The sequence below is a fragment of the Adiantum capillus-veneris genome, chromosome 18 (genome assembly GCF_014529385.1).
Source record: "Adiantum capillus-veneris isolate H3 chromosome 18, ASM1452938v2, whole genome shotgun sequence".
NCBI classification, from domain to species: Eukaryota; Viridiplantae; Streptophyta; class Polypodiopsida; order Polypodiales; family Pteridaceae; genus Adiantum; species Adiantum capillus-veneris.
This window is the reverse complement of record NC_140948.1, coordinates 52573529-52597877: the sequence shown is the minus strand read 5'-3', so window position 1 is coordinate 52597877 and position 24349 is coordinate 52573529. Positions and strand designations below refer to the sequence as shown.

The window sequence follows — 24349 nt, the reverse complement described above, 5'->3', positions numbered from 1 at the left end:
AGGAAGCTCAACACTATGTATGTGAGAGAGCCCCTTATTCATCTATCTAGTAAAGAATAAGGTGTGTACAAGTAATGGGCGGTTGGACGTCTCTGACGTGTCCTATAGAGGTAAGAGGCACACTGCCTATTGCCCTCACCGAGCTTTCGACAATCATTCAATTAACGATGCTTAGATTTTTCAAAAAGACTTTTATTAGCCTTGGCAACAGGGGGTTTCCCACCCACGCCATAACTTTTCAAATTGCTTTTAGCAATAGGAGGAACCTCAAATGTACTCTCTATGGTGGGTCATACTAGCTCTCCAATACTTTGCAATCGACATCGAAAATAGACGACAAAATAAAGTGCACTACCATTTTAGATGTTTGTGACCAAGAGGAGGTATTTACCAAGTAGGGAATAGTGTTAAAGCATGAGGCGCAATGTATATATGTACAATCAAAAAGCAATGTGCAGTCCATTGGCAAGAAAACTAGTTCTTAGAGAAGACGGTTTCTTTTGATTTCCAAGAAGACTTCTACTATACGTAAACAATGGTAGCTAAGAGATTTAAGTGTAGCTAGGTGGAGTATTTACCAGCAATAGTATAGTGACTACGTGTGTGTGTGTGTGTGTGTGTGTGTGTGTGTGTGTGTGTGTGTGTGTGTGAGAGAGAGAGAGAGAGAGAGAGAGAGAGAGCATAAAAACTCCTCGATAAATGTTATTTACAAACAATGTTCACGTCGATATAAAACTAGGCAAAACTTTAGACAAAGTACTTTTGAAGTTTCAAAACATCGAAATTACACTTTGCAAGCTTGTAGACCCACCAATTAGTTGAAATGATACACTGGTTCTATAATGGCCCTACGCATTTTGTTTTATGATTATCAATTAAGGGGACATCAAAAACTGTCCAAATGAAAGGGTCTTCCAAGTAACCTGACCAAAACATTTCAAATTTATGCAAATACATGGATCAAGCACAGGTTAAATTGAGACTAGGCACATATGTACACACATTCCAATATCACATTTCATCAAATTTACAATAAGAACTTTTAATACCATTGAATTATCATCTATAAAGCCTTGTCGCAAAGACACTTGATGAGCTTTTTGTTTATTTTTTTAAAAGTAAGGAAAGAACAACCATCTCAAATAGCAAATGACTGACATAACAAATGACTTATGGAAAGTACATTAGATGGGACCTCATTAACTATAAACTTGTACGATGTATATTGGCTCAAAAATATATGCAACTAGCCATTTTAGGTAGTTTGTCCACGTCTCTATTTGACACCCTCATTTTTAAGAGGGGATCTATGGTCCCAGATGATTGTTCTTTGTGGGCCGTTCGATTCATATGGAGGAAAAAATAAGGGTTGTGGTGAGATTCGACCTTGCAACCTGCCCCTCCCAATGCCATCGCTTTACCACTACACTATTGCACGCATTTTGAAAGACGTGGAGAATGATAGCATTATATTGTGTAGTCCTAGCCACCCGTCACGATCTTAGTTCATACTAAGTTTACTTCGAGTTGACATCTAGTTTAGATGCAAGTTCACATTTGTTCAAGTTCACATTCGGGATGAACAGTTGTGATCTTCACTGACTTTCAGTCGTAGATCCCCTCTAAAAAATGAAGGTGTCAATTGGCGACAAGGGCAATTTGTCATCAACTATAATCTTGTAAGATGCATCTTGGCCCAAAAAAATAGATGCATGTAGCCATTCTAGGACTAAAGCCGCCCCAGCATACATTATCATATGCCTTGGCAAAGCCCAATGAAGTGACACTATGTCTTGCTTGGTCCTTTAGGCATGCTATATATTAAATTGCACAGAGAGAAGGTTTTCATGCATAGCTAGGGGCTCCACAAATCTTGTTTGACCTGAATTGTATGTGTATACTCAATAGAGGAAGAAGCCTCATTGAAATAGCTTTGGTGTATACCATACCTATCATAACAAAAGATCCGAAATGCACAAATGAAATACATGAAGTTTGTCTAGGTCTACACTTGACAATTCCTTGCTACAGAGTTGGAACCATCTTCTACACTTGACAATTCCTTGCTAGAGAGTTGGAAGCATTTATCAATGAAACAATCCTGTCTTTCAAAATGAACCAGATATTCCTTAGCATTGCCACATAATCCCAAGAGTCTAGCCATTGTTTAAAACTCTCAAAAAAATTCCTTACTCTAATATCACAAAAAGAAACATTTGCATCTTAACAATGTTACAGCCACGTCCCATTATATAAGGAAACCATGAAAGCCAATGATGGTCACCATGAAATACACTTGAACAAGTTTCCAAGGTGCAATATTTGAAGTGTAGAAACGCTTTAAGCGGTAGTTTGAAACGCATGCAGTTTCACGAGCAACGTATCTTTCAATGGCTTTGAGGCTGTACAACTCTTCTTCTCTTCGTTGTAGGAGCAATCCCGAGGGACCTTGAACAATAAGACAGGTGAAGTCCCTCTTCTACATAGACTTAAGTCCATACAAGGGCTCCGAGATTCCCTCCATCAACATTGGCTAAGGTTAATCATTGACTGAGGTTAAAGCTCAGTGCCCAAGCAACGGAACCCACAACCTTCATCTGAAGCTCTGCATGCTGCTTGCTAGGCCATGCCATTTGTAGCTGCTGGGGCTGATGGGTCCCATTGTACACTTCTAGGGAATAGACAAGGTGGCCTCTCTTTGATTATAGGGTGAGTTCAGACTTCACAGAGATTTGTTCTGCAACAACTTTGTGGGTGGAAGTAAGTGTTCACACCAAGCAGAACTCCACAGAGCTTGCTAAAAGCATATGCTCAAATCAAGGAATCTACTTCATTGCATCCAAAAATGCACCAGAATAAGCCTTGACATTCAAGTTGTGGACACTATGAACATTATCATATGGAACAAGCACCCTTTAGAGGCACAATGATTAGTTGACCCCCTATATTTCACAATGGGTGTCCATCATCAGCTCCATATTCAGGAAAGTATAGAAACATCACCTTATACAGCATGGCAATTGCAGCAAACTGAATGCACTTCGTGGTATACCATTCACTGGAAGCTCAAACAGATGCCAATACGACCCTGACACGATCATTTTCCTTTCATGTTCTGTGTATCCGCTTGAATGCAAAGTCTGCAAAGCTCAAAGCATCAGAATCACCCTCATTGACCCTTTTACCAGCAGTGAGTGTCGGAGGAAAAGTTCTGGCAGTCCTCTGTCCAGTAGCTTGTATTGGGACGCAATCAAGATCATTTGTGGGATGAAATCCTTCTGGTATATGAGAAAACCCCTCGTGATCCCTCATTTCCACAGTGGATTTTGGTGGACCTTGAGAAGCCCATGTTACGGTAGACGCGGTTTCATGCTTTGATTTTTTCTTTGTTTCCGTTTTCCTGCCATCTTTAAGATCCTGTCCAGAAGCCCCCTTCTTGCTTGATCCAGCCTTGATTCCTCTTTCAGTTTTAGGGATATCCTCTTCTGCTGGGTGTTTTGAAAATGGCACAACATTCTCTTTGAAGCCTTTTGGCAAGCTCTGATGTCGCTCAACAGCCTTTGCAACCACATCAAGAATACGAGCACCATACTTGTTGCTTTTCACCCTACCATTGCATAAAAGAGGCCAAGTAAGGTCTTTGCACACTTGGGTGTTCAGAAAGCCAAAATGTCAACCTTGTTGCATTCAAAAGACATGCAATTTGGAATTAAACGGGCAAATGCTTGAGCATGTAGTACATACTTTCCAATACCATTCACCTCCAGCAGCTCTTCAGTGGACTTTGGAAGCTTCTTACTTATTTGCTGAAGCTCAGAGTTCCTATAGATGATGGCATAACAAGGTAAACAAAGCCACTAGTGGAATTCCCCTTGCTGGACAAACAAAACTGAAAGGTCTTACCCCATGATATGGTATGGCATAAGATTACCACCAGCTTCATTGACTAAATCCAGACGAAGCTTCTGTAGATCACTGTAAATCCTAGCAGAAAGTGCCTGCTTACCACAAACTCTTTCATGTAAGTTCTCTCTCACTCTTACTTGATCACAAGCAACATATTGATTGAACTGCAACATGGAAAGCAGGTAATTACAGGATCAACCCTCGCTTGAGCTTGGTTTGGGCTTTCCTCAGAGTTCATTTTCGTTGCAGACGGTTGTAAACTCTTTTTTGCTGACTCTGGTTTATCAAATATTTCAGTTCTCTTTGAGGCGGGAAACCTGGGCGCACAGTGAGAAGAACAATATAAACTATTTCAAGCTTTGCATCAAAGCTAGACGTTAAAACAAAAAGGCTGCATGCACATTCAGCTGCTGTGAAACTCAAATGGGGGCGTCATTGCATATGATAGAAGGCTGCTCAAATTTTCAATGCAGCCAGGAAGCAACAAAACAAAAGGCAGACCTCATAACTAGCTTGTGTCCAGAGAAAAGCTCTTTTGATTTTGCATCATCCACCTGCAGGTGAGTTCACGACGTCTAAACAAAAAAGCAATTATGAAACTTACTCATTCCACAAAAGCAGACCATAGTTAGTGAGTTTTAACCTTGAGGACCGATGATATTGAGCCAAACATGTCGCTCTTGCTAATATCTTCCCTTAGAATCCCTTCGAAAACCATGCGATGTAAAATACGTTCCACGACGCCCTTGCTGAAGTTCTTTCCTAATCCATGCAACTCCAGCCTGTCATGCATGTGTTTCTTGACCTACAAATCACCCATGTTACTTCTCCAAAAGGTTTGATATAGCAGACACAAAAATGCAACTAGTTTAAGATACCGACACACCTGCTGACTAACAGAGCCTCGGAATACATCCAGGACATGAGACAAAGAAAAACGCTGACCCATTGCAGTAATTAACTTGACCTGTAAAGCTCATCTGTCAATGAAAAACTGCTCTGACAGATTTTCGACTGCTGAAAATAAGAATCAGTTGTCTTACAAGATGTTTTGCAGTCTCAGAGACATCATTTTCAACTGCAACCACTGCCTTTGAGCAGTTATCACAAGTTCCTTTACAGGTCGAACCATCGAATTTCTCACCAAAGTGAGCAAGCTGTATTGATCTTCGACAATCCACATCATTCTCACAGTAACCAACCTGCGACATTTTGGAATATCTTATATTCTAATGTTTTGAAGTACCAGATTGCCACGAGGGTAAGGTTCAGTTCAACAATACAGCTTACCATTCGTAAAAGGTTCTCAATGTTGGTCGTGAGTTGGGCATTAGAGTAGTTTGATGATGAAGTCCAACTACGATTATTACCTTGATTAGATGGAGTGCATTCTGCTGCTCCCTGAGTTAACATATGCTTAACCCTGATCTGCCAGAAAGGTCAAAGATTAAAATGAACTGAATGAGGTACAGGTCTTGATTCTCGCTATGGCAGAAAAACATGTATTTTCAAACTCTGCTTCTATTTACATAATCTCCATAATTGTAGTAAAGAAGACAAGATGCAGGAAGATTGTCTCTGCCAGCACGACCAGATTCCTACAAACAAAACAGTTCAGCAAGTATTAAACATTTCAACTGGAATAGCTTGTTCATTAGGCACAAAGCCTTTTTGAAAACCAATACCTGGTGGTAAGCTTCAATGGACTTGGGCATGGAGTGATGAATAACAAATCGAACATCGGGCTTGTTGATTCCTGCACCATAACCAAGGACTTTTACCATTGCCTTTGAAAGCTTACACACACTAGAAGAAATCAATGTAAGTATGTCCATGCATACGTACCCATGCCAAATGCCACAGTGGCACAGATAATGTTGATTGCATCCTTGCTCCATTGGCGTTGAACATAAGACCGTTCTTCAGAATCCATGTTGCCATGGTAAAAACCAGCATTGTGGCCATAATCCTGCCATTAAATCATAAAATGGCCATCCGTGAAAGCACAACAAGGTACGTTCTGAATAAGGGAAGCATTACCCTCAGCTTTTCTGCAACTTTCTCACAATCCATACGAGAGAGGCAATAAATTATGCCAGACTCATTGTGATAATTTTCTTTGATAAATTTGTTTATGTCGTCCAGACAATTCCTTGTTTTAGCAATCACAGCATATCTACACAAACTCAACAAGAATCGAGATTAAAAGCAGCAAAGTCAGGCTCAAGACAGATTGTTGATCTACTTGTGACTGGCCCACCTTAAATTTGGTCTGTTGAACGTTTGTCTGAAAACGACACAGTTCAGCAAACCTAGAGCACGAACAACATCTTCTTTGACGCTGAGTGTTGCTGTGGCTGTCAAGGCCATCAATGGCACAAGAGGAAATTTTGATTTTAAAACTCCAAGCCCCTGTTCAAAATTAGCTCTCAAAAGAAAAGAATTATGGTGGAGTACAAAGAAATCCAGCTTTATAACCGAACCTTAATCACACCACCTACTTGATAGTCTGGTCGAAAATCATGACCCCATTGGCTAACACAATGAGCTTCGTCTATGACAATTCTTGCCAGCAAATTTCGTCGATGCAAGCTCTCTAGATGTCGGACTAGATTGTCACTCCTGCCCAGCACAAAAGAAGTTTATTACTCAAATTCTGTGCAAGCTGCCATTGAATGGGCACAGCATAAGACTTGGGCTGGCCCCAAGCTTAGTACCATTTAACAGGACAAAGCAAACCTTGCAATTTTTTCTGGTGTAACATACAGTAGCTTGTATTTACAACATGCAGAATTCAGCTCACTCAAAATCTGCTGCTGCTCTTGCCATTCCATGCTACCACTTAAATAAGCTGCAGGGATATTAACCTGGACAGGTTACATATATTTCCGAAGTAATAAGTCACAAGAGCATCTACAATTGATGTGAGTTTGCGAGTTCAACATAATTGACAGACTGGGGTATAGGATATAGACTTACTTGAGAAAGATGCATAATCTGGTCTTGTATAAGAGAAACCAGTGGCGATACAACCAATGTGACACCCGGTACACAAACAGCAGGAAGCTGCAACAAGTCACGTATTGAATATGTGCACTTATAACAACTAATCCAGAGTTGAGTGTGCACCATCTTGATAATCACTACCTACCTTCATTCTTCAAACTTATCAGCATGTCTTGAATGTAACGCACATTTGGCAGGCAGCAAGGCCTAAAGCCACCCTAAAGGCTTCATGTAGAAGCTAGAAGAGCAATGAACACCTCTCATGGCAGGGTCTATGAGGCTATAAAATAGAACCCCAAAATTCGCGGTCTACTACCTGCTAACTCTTGATTATGAGAAGTTGGGCATACCTGATATGTAAGACTCTTTCCACCCCCTGTTGGCATCAGCACAAAAACATCATGGCCACTCATTGTGGCATTCATGATCTCACGTTGATTTGGTCGGAAGGATTGATTGCCAAAGTATCTCCTGTTATTGATCTGTTGGCAGAACAAAACATGCAAGGTTCAGACAATGCAAAGCAATTCCAAAAAGAACTTCTTTCTGAAAGAATAATTGCAATGAAGACCAATAAAAGTAAAAAAATTCACCTCCAGCTCACGTGTCCAAGGAAAATCTCTTTTACTCCATTGCTTGTCCCCTGAACCTTCACTATAATTTACATTCTCGACTTGCACCCTTGGAATGGAAGTCTGAAATGTGGAAAAGGATGGTGAAGGGGTCTTAAAGGAGTCTGTATTTCCAAACATGACTTCACCTCCTGGTGCAAAAGACGTGAAATTTTTGGAATGGTGCATACTCTGTGCACCATAATTCTCATTGGTCCTAATGGGAGTTAAAAATGAAGCTTGCCCTCCAGAATTTCTAATATTTGACACACTGTTGGCTGGTGGGACCCCTGCAGAGAAATGTGAAATACGCCTTTCGTCGCTAAGGACAGATGATTGAAGGTGGTATTCGAGGAGCTGAATCTCATTGTTTAAGCTCAACCTAGAAGTATTCATAGTGCACATATCAACAGATGACCTTAAGCAATCTCCTAGATATTGCTCCTAAATTGAATTTGTCTTTGTCAACAACTGACCTCTCTACACGAAGCTCCTCTGATTTTTCAGGGGTTAGCTCAGCTGCATTATCTAGAAGTTCATTTGACACTTGTATCAATTTATCCTTCATCTCCTGAAGGTGTACCTTTGCATCCTGGCAGTATATAACCTGTACATTGCAACGGAGAAATTTAGACGAGGATCAATAACACTAATCAGGATAACACAAAACCTAGACAGCATGGAATACCTTCACTCCATGCCTGCAAAGCTTCTCTTTGGTAAAGATTTCAGGAGTTCCTGGAGAAAAGGATGGAGAAGTTACTTCAGTTCTAGGTTCAGAAAGAATGTATGCCGACATCTTCTTGGGGAGAACTGCGGTAGCCGTTTGAGTACAACCTCTCTCATAGTGTTCTGAAACAATCTGATCAAGGTCGATCGCCTGGCACACAACGACGCGCTAGTTTGAATGCAAACAATGTGTTTTGATGCATGAATTAAGAAAGGTTCATAATGGTGGGAAAGGTAAGAAGGTTAACCTGGAGAAGTTCATCGTCTTCCAAATCTACAAAATTATGGTTTTGTTGTTCATTAGTTTTGGCATTTACTGGATATGTTGTGGATCCATTGTCATCCAATCTCCAGGCTGTTTGTGTCCTTAAAGTATAGTCAGCACATCCAGGTGTGGAAATGCTATTTGAGCTTCTAGCACTCACTGAGACATGTTTGAAAGAATCACTGACATGCGTTCTTGTATTTGTAGGTGTCGCCGTGTCAGTTACCAGTTTTGAGCAATTGACTTCCCCACTGAAACATGTTGAAGGGGTCCCATTCCCCTGGGGCCCTTGAGGACTAAAAAAATGTGAATCGCCCATAGGTCTTGGAGCCTTGAAGGGTTGCTCATTCTTATTGTTAAAGGAAGCATTGAAACTAGAGCTGCAGGCTTTGCCTTTCTGCAAACCAATAGAGCCTTGCACCTGTTTGTTGACAGGAGCACTCACTCCTGGTTTTAGGTAGTCGACCCGCTTGCATCCCTCCAAGTTCTTCCACGCCTGATGGTGTAATAGTCAGCATTGTGAATTCAAAACAAAGCTTGTGCGCTAGCTACAGAATCAGAAGCGCACCTTGGATGCTAGCAGTTCCTGCTCCCCAGAAGGCGAGATAGCACAAGTCATAAACCTGGAGACACAAGATCAATTTTAACTTCAACCCTCTACAACAATATAAGCACTTAACCACCCTTTACCGCACGTAGAAGCCTATAGCAACCCTTTACAACAGACACACATTTCTAGCTAGACTGAAAATGCAATGAACAAAAAAGTGGCCTACTAAACCATAGCACAGGTCTTGTTCAAGCCGCAGCAATCCACCTACCGGGCTACAAGATAACTTCTTTCCCATTTCATAAGAAATTTTGAGGTGTGAAGTGGTGTTATTGAGATTCTGTTATTTAAAGGTGGTTTTCTGAAACCCCAAGCCCTAAGCTCCACCATCCATGGCCTTGTAGCACAATTTGGGTTATATTTTTTATCAAAGAAGCTAGCAGATGGCCCGTACCAACAACGGTACCTTTAAGTATTATGAAGAGAGTATCATGATCAATGTCGCATGCACAGATGGCTCTTTATGTCATGTGGATATGCTCTACCTACTTCAGAGCCCAGGTATGGGAAACCCTAGGGCCCCTAATGCTTGAATCCTGAATTTAAAGGAAGGAGATCAGCAATAGGGAAGAGCCACCAAAGGAGCTTGAACCAATTGGGATTGTATCCAACAAAGAGAAACACACCCAATAAGATCAGCTCGTAACTTAGACAAGGTGGAGGGGTCATTTGGGCTCTTGACACTTGGGTTGGTTCTATGGCACTTTTATGGTATGAGTACTATGGTTCAGATGGCACCGAGTTTCAACATCTTGCCACTCACATACTTATCAAGCAGTACACAGCTCTTGCTTGGAGTATTTGTGGAGTTCATATGCCCACATTACTTCAAAGAAGAAGAATCACCTCAGTGTGGAGAACGCAAACGCATTCACAACATCGGCCATCATTTTGTTACTTGTAATCTCTTTTTGATTTATGCAAATCTCCATCTCCATTTTGTCTCTAGAATCTAAGTTTATCTTCATTGAGTTGTTTAGAGCTGTAGGGCATACTGTGCAATATGCATTATTAGCCCATACCTGTCAACGTGTATGCAAGACTTGAGTAGTTTCCAAAATCCAGTATTTTTTAGTGAATCTTGTCTTCTGTCTAAAAATTTAAGGCCTCTAGAAGCTAAAGGTTCTTTGTGCAAATGCCCATTTTAAGTGCTTGACCTTTCTCAGTTATACTCTCTTTCGTGTCTTTGTATGTTGAGCACCTGCAACAACTTGAAGGTCTAAATATTGTATCAGGTCAAAACATGAAATTCAATAGCCAATTCTAGATTACTCCTCAAGTTATGATTGTAGCTTCTCAAGGATACATATGTGATGGTAGGGGCAATGACATAAGATGATGATACGCATAAAGAAAAGAACTTGGTAGTTGGTAAGATTGAATTATCCTATGTGCATGAATAGAAGGAAGTTTCTCACCTTGAAAAGCATGTAAATGAAAAGCGTGTGGTTGATAAGCCCTCGAAAGAGAAGGTGTATGATCTGGAAGAGGAGATAAATAAAGAGGATGCTCAAAAAATGGTTTTGCATAACCATGTGGCTCATGATAATGGTGTATGTGCCTGCTTTGAAGATGTTGAAAAGGACAAAAATGCAGGTAGTCAATAGCAAGTGCTTAGATTCGAAGAATGCATCTTCCAAGTCTATACATGGTTGATGTGATGCGGAATGCCATATAGTCTTTTGTATGAAGCACAGAATGGATGAGTTCAAGCAAGAAAGGCCCTTGCTAGCTTGGTTGCCAAATTTTAGTGATGAGATACTTTATTTCAATTAGCTCATATAATGGAAAATTTAGGTGTTTGAAGCCTTCATGTAGCATAATACATTCTAGACATGATGTGGTGCTGCAAGTAGCTTTCGTCTTGTTGAGCATTGTGGTACCTTTTTGGTGCCATGGAATTTGTCGCTCAAATTATTTATCTTTGTCATAAGCAATAAAATCCAAGTGGATGGTGGCAATCATTTCCTATGGCTACAGTTGAGCGTGAATGCTCTAGCAGACTTGGGGGGTTGGCAACGCATATGAGGGAATGTATGCCAAAGATTATGGCTACGTGAAGGAAGGGAAGCTTGCTTTTTATCGAGGAGGAAAAGTCTGAGCGAAGTCCCAAATAACGTCATGAGACGTATGAGACAACTCTAAGGCTAGTTGGATGAAATTTACCGGAGTACTTGGACTAGATGCAGATATCTTTGAGGACACCTTTAGAAAAACACCGTTAGAAAGACGATTCACCAAATGAAGACTTGCGTCGAGTGTCGGGAGTCGATCTGTAGGAAGGAGTTATGGTCAGCCTTGGGGAGTAGGGGCCCTGGAGGAGTAGGAGTTTTTAACAAGGAGTTGTGTAGCACGGATAATGTGTCGTGCTCTCTACAGTGTGGGTGCCCCTCAGTGCAATGTGCGTGACAATCTCAATCAAACAAATGGAAACTCTCTCAAACAGAATGAAACACAGAAACAATGGATAACAAAGACACAACAGTGGACCAGAACATGTGGACTCGACTAGCTCAAAGAACCATGTACAGACTCTGGCGTGGCAGCACACTCAGCTCTAGCCCAGAACTCACAGGTACAAATGGGGTGTTGAGGCTCAGATGTGCAGGGATGGTGAAACAGTGCTCTGTGTAAGACCCTCTCTAGACGACTACGTACAAGATAGGATCGAACTGCCCAAAACGACTACTCATATGTACAACCATAAGAGCCACCAACGGCCCATAAATGTCCAGCCAGCTAAGTCTATCTCCAAACTGAGTGGTGGTGGTGACCTGGCCACGATGTCCACTAGACCACCGTAGGTACCCTACCACGTGTCACTCCCAGCCCAAAGGGTCCGTCCAGTGTGAACCAAACCAACTATAGCTAACTGTCCAACTACCTGTCCTGTGAAGTGACACTGTAGCCCTGCTACAGGCTGCCCGCCACAAGACCACTCACCGTCTCGGTGAGAGGAAGACTGAAACTGTGAAAGAAAACTACTAGTATGTACAATGGTGAGTTCCTAGATCTGTCATCCAAGAGATAGAGTGGTGGCCACTGCCGCATCCGAAGGATCAGCCTCTGGAGGTGGGGCCATCAAATCGATTGTGGGGCCTTGCTGTACGGGAGCTCTCCTGTCAGTAAGTGTGTTTCCTGAGAAATGACCAGCCACCTGTTGCTGAGCAGATGGTAGCACCTGTCCTGTAGTGTACTAAGGACGTCGAGTAACACAGCCATGCCGATGTGCTCCAGCAACTCCATCACAACAAGTCATATTTTGCATCTGAGGCAATGGTGAAGACTAAAATCCCTGAGGAGGAGGATACTGTTGTTGATGGTTGCAGTACTGAACGGGAACTGGAGTCTGTGAGTAAAGTCCCATAAACTGTTGAGAAGGACCCGTTGCTGCATGCTGCACTGGTGTACCTGCTCCAGTCCACCCATATCCCATACCCATCATCGTAGGCTGCATTGCCCTATTTTCCTGTAACAGCAATTCTCTAAATCCTTGTAGTTGATTCTGAAGGTCACTAATCACTTGAGACTTTAACTTCAGGGCCTGCTGGAGTGCGAAAATAGTGGCATCCCTATCCGCGATGGCGCTCTCAGCAACCTTCAGAGCTCCCTCCATAGCTGCGTAAGTAGCTGCGTGACGCTGGTGTGTGGCTGCTAAACGCTCTGCTCCCAGCTCAATGGTGGCAATGGCTTGCCTAGAGTCCTGCAATATATCCTCAGATAGCCGAAAAAATGATGTAGAGTCCGATCCTATAGAAGGTCCTGTAACAGTGTCAGGGTGAAGAGAGCTGGAGAGTGGTACAACTGGTGGGACTGCTGGTGGGACTGGTGTGACAAGTGGCACTCCTCGCGGTGGACTAGGCGCATGCCTCTCTCTCTCCTCTCTCTAGCTGCTAGCACCAACCTCACTCTCTCTCTCCTCTCTCTAAAATTTGTCGCTAGCTCTCTCTCTCTCTCTCTCTCTCTCTCTCTCTCTCTCTCTCTCTCTCTCTCTCTCTCTCTCTCTCTCTCTCTCTCTCTCTCTCTCTCTCTCTCTCTCTCTCTCTCTCTCTCTCTCTCTCTCTCTCTCACATCTTTGGCCGGGTTCGGACTGGCTATTCCTGTCGGTCCTCAGAACCTATAAAAGCAACACTCGATTCCTCTCTGGGACAGATTTTATGCCAACGCTAGTTGGGAAGGGGACTCTGTCGGGAGAAAGACGCAAGTGATCGCGAGACTACGGAGCACGGAGGTCGCTTTTCTATGCAAAGAGCGACAGGTATCAATTGTGGATTCGCCATACGAATTATTGTCCCGTGTTTGTATGTGTTTGCAAGTACTTCATCGCGAAGGAGAATTGGCCTACGCTTGGGAATTCCGGAAACGGGATTCGAAAATTGTCTATGGAGCCTTGACTCCAAGTACAGACGGAAAAAGGATTGAGAGTACAGGAAGGAACGACCATCGAGTCTAAGAATAGAACGGAGGGGTTTTCTCCGATTCTTGTACTTGTAAAAAGATTCTCCCTAATGAAGGATTCTCTTTAAGGAGGGGGACCAACCAACCTTCTAGTGCCAAATACTATGTCGAACTTCTCCTTCAACTCTGTTTAGTTGAAAGATTATTTATTTTCACCTTGTTGATTATTCGTATGCGCTCCCGTTTGTGATAATGGTGTCAGAGCTCAAATTCCTCTCTTTCTCTGCAAAGGAGGACGACTCCGCGAAGGAACGGAAAGAACCATGACAAGCCACGGAAGAGCCGCTGAAGACGAACTTCAACAAGTGCGAGCTTGACTCAAGGAATTGCAACAACTTATTTCGTTGCCAATTGTCAAAAGGTGGAAGGAATCAAGAAGCCACAGGAACAGATGCCGATAAGTCAACCAAATCCTACCAATGGAAGGAGGATGGTGCGGAAAGAGGTGCTGAAACGCAGAAGGGACCTCCGGATCAGGACAAACGGCCTTCCAAGAGCAAGGGCCAGGAAAAAGAGCTTTCTCAGCTTCAAAAAGGCAAGGATGTCTCTATCTCTTCTCCATCATACTCTCCTGACTATACTACTACATCTACTTCTAATATAGTATCTAAATCTTCTCCCGAGAAGAAAACTCCTACTACTTCCCTACATAATACTAAAGAGAAGGCCCAGTTCAAGAGGAATAATGTGAGGATTCTAGTTACTAATCCTTAATTAAGTACTTAAACTCAAGATTAAGACTTAAGAAACTTGAACTGAACTCAGAAACAAGACTCAGAAGACTCTGTGTTTGATTGATTAAATGATTGCTTAAACTGTTACAAGAGGTCTCTTATATAGAAACTGAAGAGACACGATGAAAAGACATGACCATAGGTCAAGAGACATGACTCTAGGCCAATAGTCGTGTCCTTCTGTTGTAGAGTCGTGACCCTTCGGCGTAAAGGTGCAGCCATTCGCTGAAGAGGCATGGCTATTCGTCGAACAGTTGAGACTCTTGGGCGAAGAGACACATCCTTTGGAGAATCGGGGTCTTCGTATCTGCAAGAGAACCAAGCAAGAAAGTAATACCAAGACAAAGAATACGTCACAATCGTGACATTTCCTCCCATTTAAAATAAAACCCAAGGTAGTTGTAGAAACTCCGGGAGAGGGAAAGGTATTGTTGTAGTGCTTCTGCATCCAAAGCTCTTTCTGTTAATTCCCACATCATGGCACTGTTATTGACCATAACTATTTTGCCAAACCGAAAACTGATCATGTCTGCAACTTGATAAGTCCCTTTGTCAAAGTCTTTTGTAACTTCGAGCTTTGTCCAAGAAAAGATTGAATCTTTATCTGCTTCAAGTAAAACTATTGGTAAACTGACTTGAGTTTTCTGTTGAGTGAAGACCGCTGGTTGGAAATCTGTAAGGTATTCCATTGGTTTGCCTGGAACAGTAAAATCCTCTTGAAGGGATGTCGTAGACTGAGACAGAGTAGTGTTTAGAGGTATATCCATCTGTATGGGTTTATCAATAGAACAAGTTGTGTCCAAAGATTCAATTGCACCGACTGAAGTCGTGCTGCAAATTTGCATCTGTCTTATCCTTCGCATCGCTGAAGGTAAGGACTAGAGTCTTCAAGTTTGAAGAATTATCATTCACCATTGCATTTGGTATCTGTTCAGAGAGAAAGACTTTATTCTGCAAGGGCGGTGATGGGGCAAATTTTTCTGCCTGGATCACGGCCATAAAAAGGGTTATGTGCTTGTTGGTTATCGCACAAGAACCAGAATCTTCTGAATCTTAGATGTCTCAGCGGGTATTAATGCTTCCAATTGAGGAGGAGGAGGTTGAGGGAGTTGTTGCCTCTTAGACCTCTGAAGAATCCTCTTGCACAAGGAAAGGATCAACTTTACCACCATCGGATAAGAAAGACTTAAATGTAGGGCATGGCTCGCGAGGGGGAACTTGTCCAACGTTGCGGCATTCACGACTGAGTACTCGACTAGGGTCGGATATATGTGCCACTAAGCAAGCCCATCTTAATATCGTTGATGATCCTTTGGAAGCTTCATATTGTTGCTTTTGTTGCTGATGATTCCGATAAGAAGTAGGTTGCTCAAAACTGTAGCATTTCCAAGAATATTCATGGTGAGACTTTCGCTGCTCGCACAAAGGCACTTTGTGTCTAGTTGTCTCTCACAAACCATGCTTTGGGTGAGAAAATTTGAGTGGGAAAACCTCCGATTTGTTCGCTCCAGGCGAGTATTGATTGATGTGAGGCTTGTCAAAAGTGCTATCATCTGCTCGTTGAGAACTCCTATCAGGTCCTTCGGATTGGCCTTCTCTGTCCTAAGATGTCGGCATGGTTGCTCCTCAAAGAGAATAACGAGGAGAATAGGAACAGAAACAGGTGTATGAGCAAGTTCTGAACAGGTACTTCGGGAAACTATGTTCGGAACGAGTTCCGGGATAATGATCTCTTCACGTTCCTGCAGGACCTCTTCGGGAATCTCGTTCATGTACGAGAGGTAGGAACCTGTCTGTGGCGTTCGTCGACCATAGAGCCCGCAGGGGAGTGCGTATGCGAGTGCTAGCGCGAAGGGGAGGAGCGTGGGCATGAAAAGAAACCTCCAAGAATCGCAATACCGAGAACGAGCTGCCTGATGGCTAAAAACTCTTGCTGGGCCTTATTTGTTTTAATGTAAGTCTCTTTTAATGTATTTGTTTTAGTGTGGTTTCACATGGGGGTTTAATTCTTTTGGGTAAATTTTGGGGTGGGTGGGTTGGGGGGGGGGGGGGGGGGGAGGGTGGGGGGTGTCCACTTAATTAATTGAAGGCCATATGACTTCAAACTTCAGCCAGCGTAAGAAAAATAAACCAGCGAGCGAAAGAAGTTGACATTTCATTTGATGCTTCAACAGGGGTGTTTTTGTTTGTGACGCTTAAGGCTTGAATTAGTTGATGCTTCAGCCAACAGGTACAGCAAGTGACGTTGCAATACAACCAGCAGTGTAGACAAGGAGCGCCAAAGATTCTGCCTCTTGGGAAGGGGTGTGAGCACAGGAGAAAAGGGGGTGCTGGCTGCAAGCGCAAATGCTCAATTCAGCCCAGCATTCAGCCAGCGCAGAATTTCAGCGTTTCAGCAATTGTAGGCCAGCGCTTTGCAAAAGGGCATGGCTCTTTGTGAAGAGGTGCGAGCACCGGCGAAGGGGCGCATGAAAATTTCAGCCAAGCAGCCCATCGATTTGTACAAAGGGGTACATCTCATGGAGGGGAAGGGCTGCGAGATGGGAGAAGAGTGTTTCCTGAGCCGTCTTGTGTCCTTCCACATGAAGGGGTGCGAGTGCGAGGGGTACTACCCGAGAAAAGGGCACTCGAAGAGGCACCAATAGACAGGTTCCCAAAAATTCACCGAGTGCGTGGCACGCCGCACACACACATCTGCGTCTTTGTCTGTTATTTATGTAATTGAAACAGAAAAATTCATGTTACCTTATACACGTATGCGTGTGTGTACCACCTTTCTTCTGCTTCCATGCAACTCCAGGAAAGGGGGGAGAGGGTAGCCGTGAGGGTGAGAGGCTCACAACCTTGAAGTCTCGGAAAAAAAAAATTCTCTGATACTACAATGAGGATTCTAGTTACTAATCCTTAATTAAGTACTTAAACTCATGATTAAGACTTAAGAAACTTGAACTAAACTCAGAAACAAGACTCAAAAGACTCTGTGTTTGATTGATTGAATGATTGTTTAAACTGTTACAAAAGGTCTCTTATATAGAAACTGAAGAGACACGATGAAAAGACATGACTCTAGGCCAATAGTCGTGTCCTGTTGTAGAGTCCTGACTCTTCGGCGTAAAGGTGCAGCCATTCACTGAAGAGGCATGGCCATTCGCCGAACAGGTGCGACTCTTGGGCGAAGAGACGCATCCTTTGGAGAATCGAGGTATCGGATCTGGTACGTCTTCGTATATGCAAGAGAACCAAGCGAGAACGTAATACCAAGAGAAAGAATATGTCACAATCGTGACAGATAACCGCAGACGGCACCGCAAGATGCGGATTTTCAAATCTGGTGACAAGGATGTGAAGTTTGACAACTACACGGGACGAAGAGATATCTCCAAGGCAATGTCTTTCATTAGGCAGTTTGAAGTTGCTTTTGCCGACGGAAACTTCACTGAAAAATCCAAGTTGCGTCACGTTGGGATGCATCTCAAGGAGACTGCAAGCAACAGGTGGTTAGTCAAAATTCTGGAAGGTACACAGGCCAGAACATGGGCTCAATTCAAAGCTGAATTTTATGAACAATTTCTTCCGATTGATTTTGAGAAGGACATTCAGAAGGAATGTGATTGGCTCGCACAGAAGGAACAAGAGAAAGTCACGGCTTATGTCGACAAATTTTGGTCGGTTCTTCTGAAAATTACGCCTTTCATGAAGATTTCCGACAAGGAAAAGATGCGAAAGTTTGAAGCAGACCTTCAACCACCGCTTGGGTACCCACACGACACCCTCCAGTGGATGATGGAGTCGGCAATAATTGCCGAGGATCTACATTCCAGTGGTACCTCCAGACGGATGGAACATAGCACGTATCGTGCAAGGCAAAGAGCTGTTTATGATGACCATGGCAACCAAGGTAAAAAGCGTCCCTTAGAGGACCCGGATCAGCTTAAGAAGCCAGAGGGTACCAGAAAACGGCTCAAGTATCTCACACCGAACCAAGTACAGACCTTCAAAGAACAAGGAAGGTGCTTCTATTGTGGTGAGAAAGGACATATGAAGCCTGACTGCCCTGTTCGGCAACAACGGCAGGAACAAGCATCTTCGAAGAAGGAACCCTCTCCACTGAGCTTGAATTCCATTCCTAATATGCAAGGGAATACAGAAACCAAGAAAGGGAAGCGTCGGTTCCTTAAAGGTTGGGGATCTGTGAATAACCAACGGGTGTTGATCCTCTACGACCCTGGATCCACGGACAACTTCATCTCAATGAAGAGTGCAGAACACTTGGGCCTCAGACCAACTTAGCTTGGAACTCCGGTCACTTCTAGATCGGCATTTGAGGGGTTGACCACCAAAGCAACTCCCGTACAAGGACAGCTCAATCTTCGGATTGGCGAGTACAAGGACCGCGAATGCTTCTTGATGGCACCCATCGAGGAATGTAATATCATCTTGGGTATGCCATGGCACTACCATATGCAACGAGTCCCAGATTATGTAGAAAAGACCCTCGCTTTTGAGCATGAGGGCAAGTCCATTAAAATTTTTGCTGATGCAAGGAATTGGCTATTCCCTATTGTAAGCCATATCTCCATTAAGAAGGAAATAAAGAAGTGCGTTTTTGCTTACTTGATTTTCGCACATAAAAGAGATAAAACTAACGAGGGTTCGCTCTCTAGTTTGAAAATTAAACGTTTTCAATTTCTTGAAAAGTATAAAAACTATTTCACGAATACTCTATCAGACAAGCTACCTTCGAAACATCCGGCAGATCATCGCATTGATCTCGTACCGGATAGCTCTCCCCCAAACCAACCCCCTTACCGAGTTAGCTCAACAAGAGGAAATTTTGAAGCAAGTCAACGAGCTTCTGGAAAAAGGTATAGTACGACCAAGTACTTCGTCTTGTTGCTCTCCAATTCTACTGATGCAGAAGAAAAACGGCATGTTTTGAATGTGCATAGATTACTAATCTCTAAACAAGATCACTATCAAGAATCACTTTTCGATTCCCCGGATTGATGATATTCTCATTAAGTTGCAGGGTACAAGCATCTTTAGTCACATTGACTTAAATAACGGGTATCATCAGATTCGCATAGCCCCTGAGGATGTCCACAAGACTATCTTTTGCACAACCTTTGGACTTCATGAATTTTTGATAATGCCTTTCGGCATGACCAATGCTCCTGCCACATTCAGTCGAATGATGGATCGAATTTTCAACCCACACCGAGCTTTCATAGGAGTGTTCTTTGATGACATACTCATCTTTTCAAAGACTGAGGAGAAACATCGGAAGCACTTGGAAATGGTGTTTCAGGAATTGTGAAAGCATGAGTTGCATATGAATGCAAAGAAGAGTGAGTTCTTCCTCGCTGAGATACACTATCTCGGCCATATATTCTCACACAACCAAGTAAGAATGGATCTCGCAAAGATCCAAGTCGTGCAAGATTGGTCAACTCCCACTACGGTACATGATGTACGAAGCTTTTTGGGATTAATCCTACTATCGGAGGTTAATCAGAGGCTTTGCTCAAATAGCGGACCACTTTATGACCTAACAAAGGAGAAGATCCCTTTCAAGTGGGGATTGAGACAACAAAGTGCCTTTGATAGGCTAAAGTATCTATTAAGCCATGGACCTATTTTGATAGTGCCAGACTTAAGGAAACCATTCGAGGTTCACTGCGATGCTTCAGGTGATTGCATCAGTGTAGTACTTAACCAAGAAGCCCATGCAGTGGCTTATAAAAGTAGACGGCTTAAGGATGCTAAAATGCATGCCTCGATCTACGAGAAGGGACTTATGGCTGTGATTCACACCTTGTCTACCTGAAAGCATTACCTTCTAGGAGCGGATTTTGTGATCAAAACCGATCACCAGAGTTTGCGGTATTCCCTTACATAACAGAAATTATCAGCCAATTTTTTGTCCATGTTTCACTTCCAGATCCTTCATATGGCTGGGAGTAAGAATGTGGCTGCAGACGCATTGTCTAGACGGCCTAGGGTGAATGCAATCACTTCTGTGTATCACCAAGAATTGGAATCACTTGTAGAGTTGTATTCGAATGACCTTGACTTTTCCTCCATTTGGAGTAAGTTACAAAACGGAGAGGATGAATATCCCTATTCTATTCGGGATGGTTACCTCTATCACCACCAAGCAATTTGCGTGACTGAACCATTGAGAAAGAAAATCATGGAAGAAGCACATGCTTCACCATTGAAAAGATATTTCCTTTGGCCAAGCTTTAAAGCACACATTGATCAATGTCAGGGAATGCTTGGTTTGCCAAAAAGTAAAGCATGATCGGCATAAGACGATTGGGTTACTTCAACCTCTACCCGTACCTGATCAACCCTCGGAGAATATTGCCATGGATTTTATTATCGATCTCCCAAAGACTCTGACCGGAAATGACGCGATCTAGACCATTGTGGACAGATTTAGTAAGCAAGCTCACTTTATTCCAGTCAAGAAAACGATCAAAGCGGATCATATGGCACAGATCTTTAAGCATCATGGGATGCCCAACTCTATTGTGAGTGATCGAGATCCTCGCATGACAGGAAACTTTTGGCATGCCTTGTTTGATAACCTTGGCACGAAGTTGAACTTTTCTTCTGCATATCATCCTCAAACAGATGGGCTAAGTGAGATCGCTAATTCCACAATATTGGATAAGCTGAAATCTTATGTGTCAGAAAGACAATCTGGTTGGGAGAAGTATTTGCCCCTTGTCGAGTACGGGTATAACAATACTGTACATTCGTCTACGAGAAAAGCACCTTTTGAGATTCTTTATGGTAAGCTGTAACAAACTGCTGACATGTCAAAGCCTAAAGAATGGAGTCAACTTACAGATGTGGCCGAGGGGCCTAAACCCTAATTTCTGCCAAAAACCTAATGCTGGAAACCCTAACCCTAAAACCTGCAAACCCTAATTCTGAAAACCCTAACCCTAAGACCTACAAACCCTAATTTTGGAAACCCTAACCCTAAAACTGCAAAAACCCTAACCCTAACCCTGAGGACAGCAGACAGATTCCGAAAAATGCGCTGACATGATGACGTGGCAGGCTGTACGATTTCCGTGTTTTGCATTGGCTGATGACATGGCAGGCTATACGAATTTCCGTAAATTGCAATGGCAGCTTTTTGGCTTTGCTTTTGAACCAGAAGCTTTAGAGTTTAAAGGCTTTTTACTATAACTACTTTTCAGGCCAAGGGCCTTTAAATATGAGGCTAGGGCTCATTCTTTGGCATGCTTCCTGGAGAAGGTGCAGAGTCTCGAGTACCGGCTTGTACTTTGATGATGCAATATAAAGAAATACCGAAAGGGGCGCCAAGGTTTGGGGCCAATACTCTATGGGGTGGAATTCCAACACTCCGTGTCGCGTGTCGTCTCTCTCTCTCAATTCAGTTGTTATTGAAGTGCTAAAAGTCTGTTTCAATTTGTTCCTTTCTATTGGCACGTGGTGCCCGCCTTGTGACATAAGCCTTTGCTTCCACCGATCCTTGTCATTAAGGATAAGATTTTTGCAGCAGATGAGTTTGTCCAAGATTTCGACACGGCCTACGGGCAAGTTAAGAGAGCAATTTTGCGCTCTCAAGAAAAACATAAGAAAGCTGCAAACAAGCACAGAAGAAATCTGGACTTAACAGCCGGTCAATTAGTCTTACTCAAGTTTGAGAAGGCAAAACTAAAGAAACAAGCGACTCATAAAGGGAAAGTGGTAAAACTTTTCAATCGTTATTATGGGTCGTTTAAGATAATTAACCACAAGTGAATGATGTAACATTCCGATTAGATTTACCATCTAACTGGAAGATCCACAATGCATTCCATGTTAGTTTACTACTAGCATATGCGGAACCGCCTCCAAGTCAGCCTATCGCTAAGGAACTTCCTGAGGTTGAGGAAACAGAAGAAATACTCTAACAGGAGCAGATCATTCATCATCAGGAGCGGCCACTTAAGTCCGGGAAGATTACATGGAAGTATTTGGTAAAGTTCAAGAATTATTCTACTTTAGACCTCAATGGATGACCGAGCACGAATTAGCATCCTATCCCGAGATTCTGGAAGGTTATGTACAAGCACCAAAATTGAGGACAATTGTTTAGAAGCCAGAGGAATGTTGCTAAATGGACTATTTTCTTATTTTTCTGAGTAGTTTTTTTTTTTTGAAATTAGAATATTTAAATATGTGCACTTGAACCGTAAGGTTAGGAACTGCACATCTACTGGAATTATTAAAAACCATCAGAAACGAACAACTCTAATGTGTCATATGATCGGTGACATTAAACATCGCAAAGGGGTTGTACTGTTAGTTCGGTAGGAGGGACCAGGAAACGAATATTCCTGATGCGTCACCCAATGGGGTGATAGGAGCATCAGAAAGGGAATATTTCTTTGGTCTGGCACGAAACCCGAACTGGAAAGAAGACGCAAGCACAAGAATAAAGATGGGTTTTGGAAAGCTTTTCCTAAAAAGCGGAATATTTTAACGTGTTTTCCGGGAAAAGCAAACGGTTCCCGCAAGGGATCTGTGTTTGCATTGTATCTGTGCTTGAGAACTGCACCCGACGACGCTTGAAATGTGCCTGTGTAGCATCAATTTTCAGCGCACTGAGCTTTATTGAGTTTTGTCCAGTTCACAATTTTTTTTAAAGTGACCAACCGCCCAATTGATAAGTGGGCAACCCATTAAAAAATAAAGCAAGAGCTTATTAAAAAAAGCACCAACGATCTCTGTACGTAGCAAAAACAGCCAGCGTTGTTTCTCTCTCCTCTCTCTAGCTGCCAACACCAGTCCCACTCTCTCCTCTCTAAAATCTGCCACCAACCTCTCTCTCTCTCTCTCTCTCTCTCTCTCTCTCTCTCTCTCTCTCTCTCTCTCTCTCTCTCTCTCTCTCTCTCCCCTTGAGTCAGGACTCACATGAGGCATGGCGCTTATTTCAAGAGCACTCACCGCCTCCGACAATTACTTCTCCTGAGATCTGGGGTCAATATGTAACATCATTATATATGGTATCTGGACAGCCTCCATTACCAGATCCGCTAGAGCCATGCCCTGCTACTAGTACTTTCTTTACTACGGAAATGGTGGAAAAAGCCATTGATAAGTTGAAGACAAGAAGAGCATATGATCATGATGGTTTAGTAGCAGAACATCTAATCCATGCCAGGGGTCTACTTTCAGAAGTCCTTGCTTGTCTGTTTAATCGGGTCATGTGTGAAGGATTACCTGAATCTTGGAAATTATCTACTATCGTACCTATTTTCAAGTCAGGGAATCCAATGATACACGGGAACTACCGTACCATTATGGTAGGTCACACTTTGACCCGACTGTACGCATCCGTTCTTGAACAAAAATTGAGTAGATGGGCAGAGAATGAGGGCATAAGAGCAACAGGACAAGCTGGATTCAGAAGGGGTTATTCCACTTTCGATCATATTCTTACGCTCAGAGCCATTATTGAGGAAGGAAGAGCAAATGGGAGAAGGATGTATTGTTGCTTTGTGGATTTTCGGAAAGTACAGTACCAAGGGCAAGATTGATGCGCAGGATGCAAGAGTTAGGGGTCCCCAAAGAGATTATTTGGGGGGATCATGGCCTTATACGGGTCAGTAACTGGTTATGTACGTACTCCAGAAGGGGATTCCGACATTGTTCATTCCACCGTTGGAGTAAAGCAGGGATGCCCACTGTCCCCTACTTTATTTGGTATGTACATAGAGGTATCAGATTACATTGATAGAGAGGGTGACAGATGGGCTCAACTTGCAGGGTCATGGATCCCTTTGTTGTTGTATGCAGATGATATTGTATTGATAGCAGAATCACCAGATGGAATGCATAGGCAACTAGATGCATTACATAAATTCGCGGAGGACAGTGGACTGTCGGTAAACTTGGGTAAAACCAAAGTTATGGTGTTTAAAACCACACCGCAGTGGGTTAGGGGATCGGCACCTACATTTGCATATGGCTAGGATACAGTAGAGTACACAGATGCATACAC

At 42.9% G+C, this 24349-nt stretch overlaps 1 protein-coding gene across 3 annotated transcripts in view; it reads right to left on the bottom strand.

The window, feature by feature from the left end:
* Nucleotides 1–2200: 2200 nt before the first annotated feature.
* LOC147435662 (ATP-dependent DNA helicase Q-like 4A) overlaps nucleotides 2201–24349 on the bottom strand; it is a 36507-nt gene continuing 14358 nt past the window's right edge. Inside the window, exons 3-26 of one of the 3 annotated variants that reach the window (XM_086488656.1) lie at nucleotides 10546–10608; nucleotides 9086–9140; nucleotides 8501–9013; nucleotides 8212–8403; nucleotides 8000–8130; nucleotides 7506–7905; nucleotides 7263–7394; nucleotides 6886–6972; nucleotides 6646–6773; nucleotides 6408–6528; nucleotides 6167–6318; nucleotides 5947–6082; nucleotides 5752–5875; nucleotides 5592–5662; nucleotides 5436–5504; nucleotides 5197–5334; nucleotides 4950–5108; nucleotides 4793–4873; nucleotides 4550–4711; nucleotides 4408–4460; nucleotides 4097–4223; nucleotides 3904–3998; nucleotides 3745–3822; nucleotides 2201–3607 (exon numbers count right to left, since the gene is read on the bottom strand). In XM_086488656.1, the coding sequence (XP_086344782.1) occupies nucleotides 3109–3607; nucleotides 3745–3822; nucleotides 3904–3998; nucleotides 4097–4223; nucleotides 4408–4460; nucleotides 4550–4711; nucleotides 4793–4873; nucleotides 4950–5108; nucleotides 5197–5334; nucleotides 5436–5504; nucleotides 5592–5662; nucleotides 5752–5875; nucleotides 5947–6082; nucleotides 6167–6318; nucleotides 6408–6528; nucleotides 6646–6773; nucleotides 6886–6972; nucleotides 7263–7394; nucleotides 7506–7905; nucleotides 8000–8130; nucleotides 8212–8403; nucleotides 8501–9013; nucleotides 9086–9140; nucleotides 10546–10608 (3766 nt within the window). In that variant the 3' untranslated portion in view covers nucleotides 2201–3108. Of the gene's footprint in view, nucleotides 3608–3744; nucleotides 3823–3903; nucleotides 3999–4096; nucleotides 4224–4407; nucleotides 4482–4549; nucleotides 4712–4792; nucleotides 4874–4949; nucleotides 5109–5196; nucleotides 5335–5435; nucleotides 5505–5591; nucleotides 5663–5751; nucleotides 5876–5946; nucleotides 6083–6166; nucleotides 6319–6407; nucleotides 6529–6645; nucleotides 6774–6885; nucleotides 6973–7262; nucleotides 7395–7505; nucleotides 7906–7999; nucleotides 8131–8211; nucleotides 8404–8500; nucleotides 9014–9085; nucleotides 9141–10545; nucleotides 10609–24349 lie in introns of those variants that run through there. The other 2 variants (XM_086488657.1, XR_015185100.1) reach the window with 2 other exon arrangements.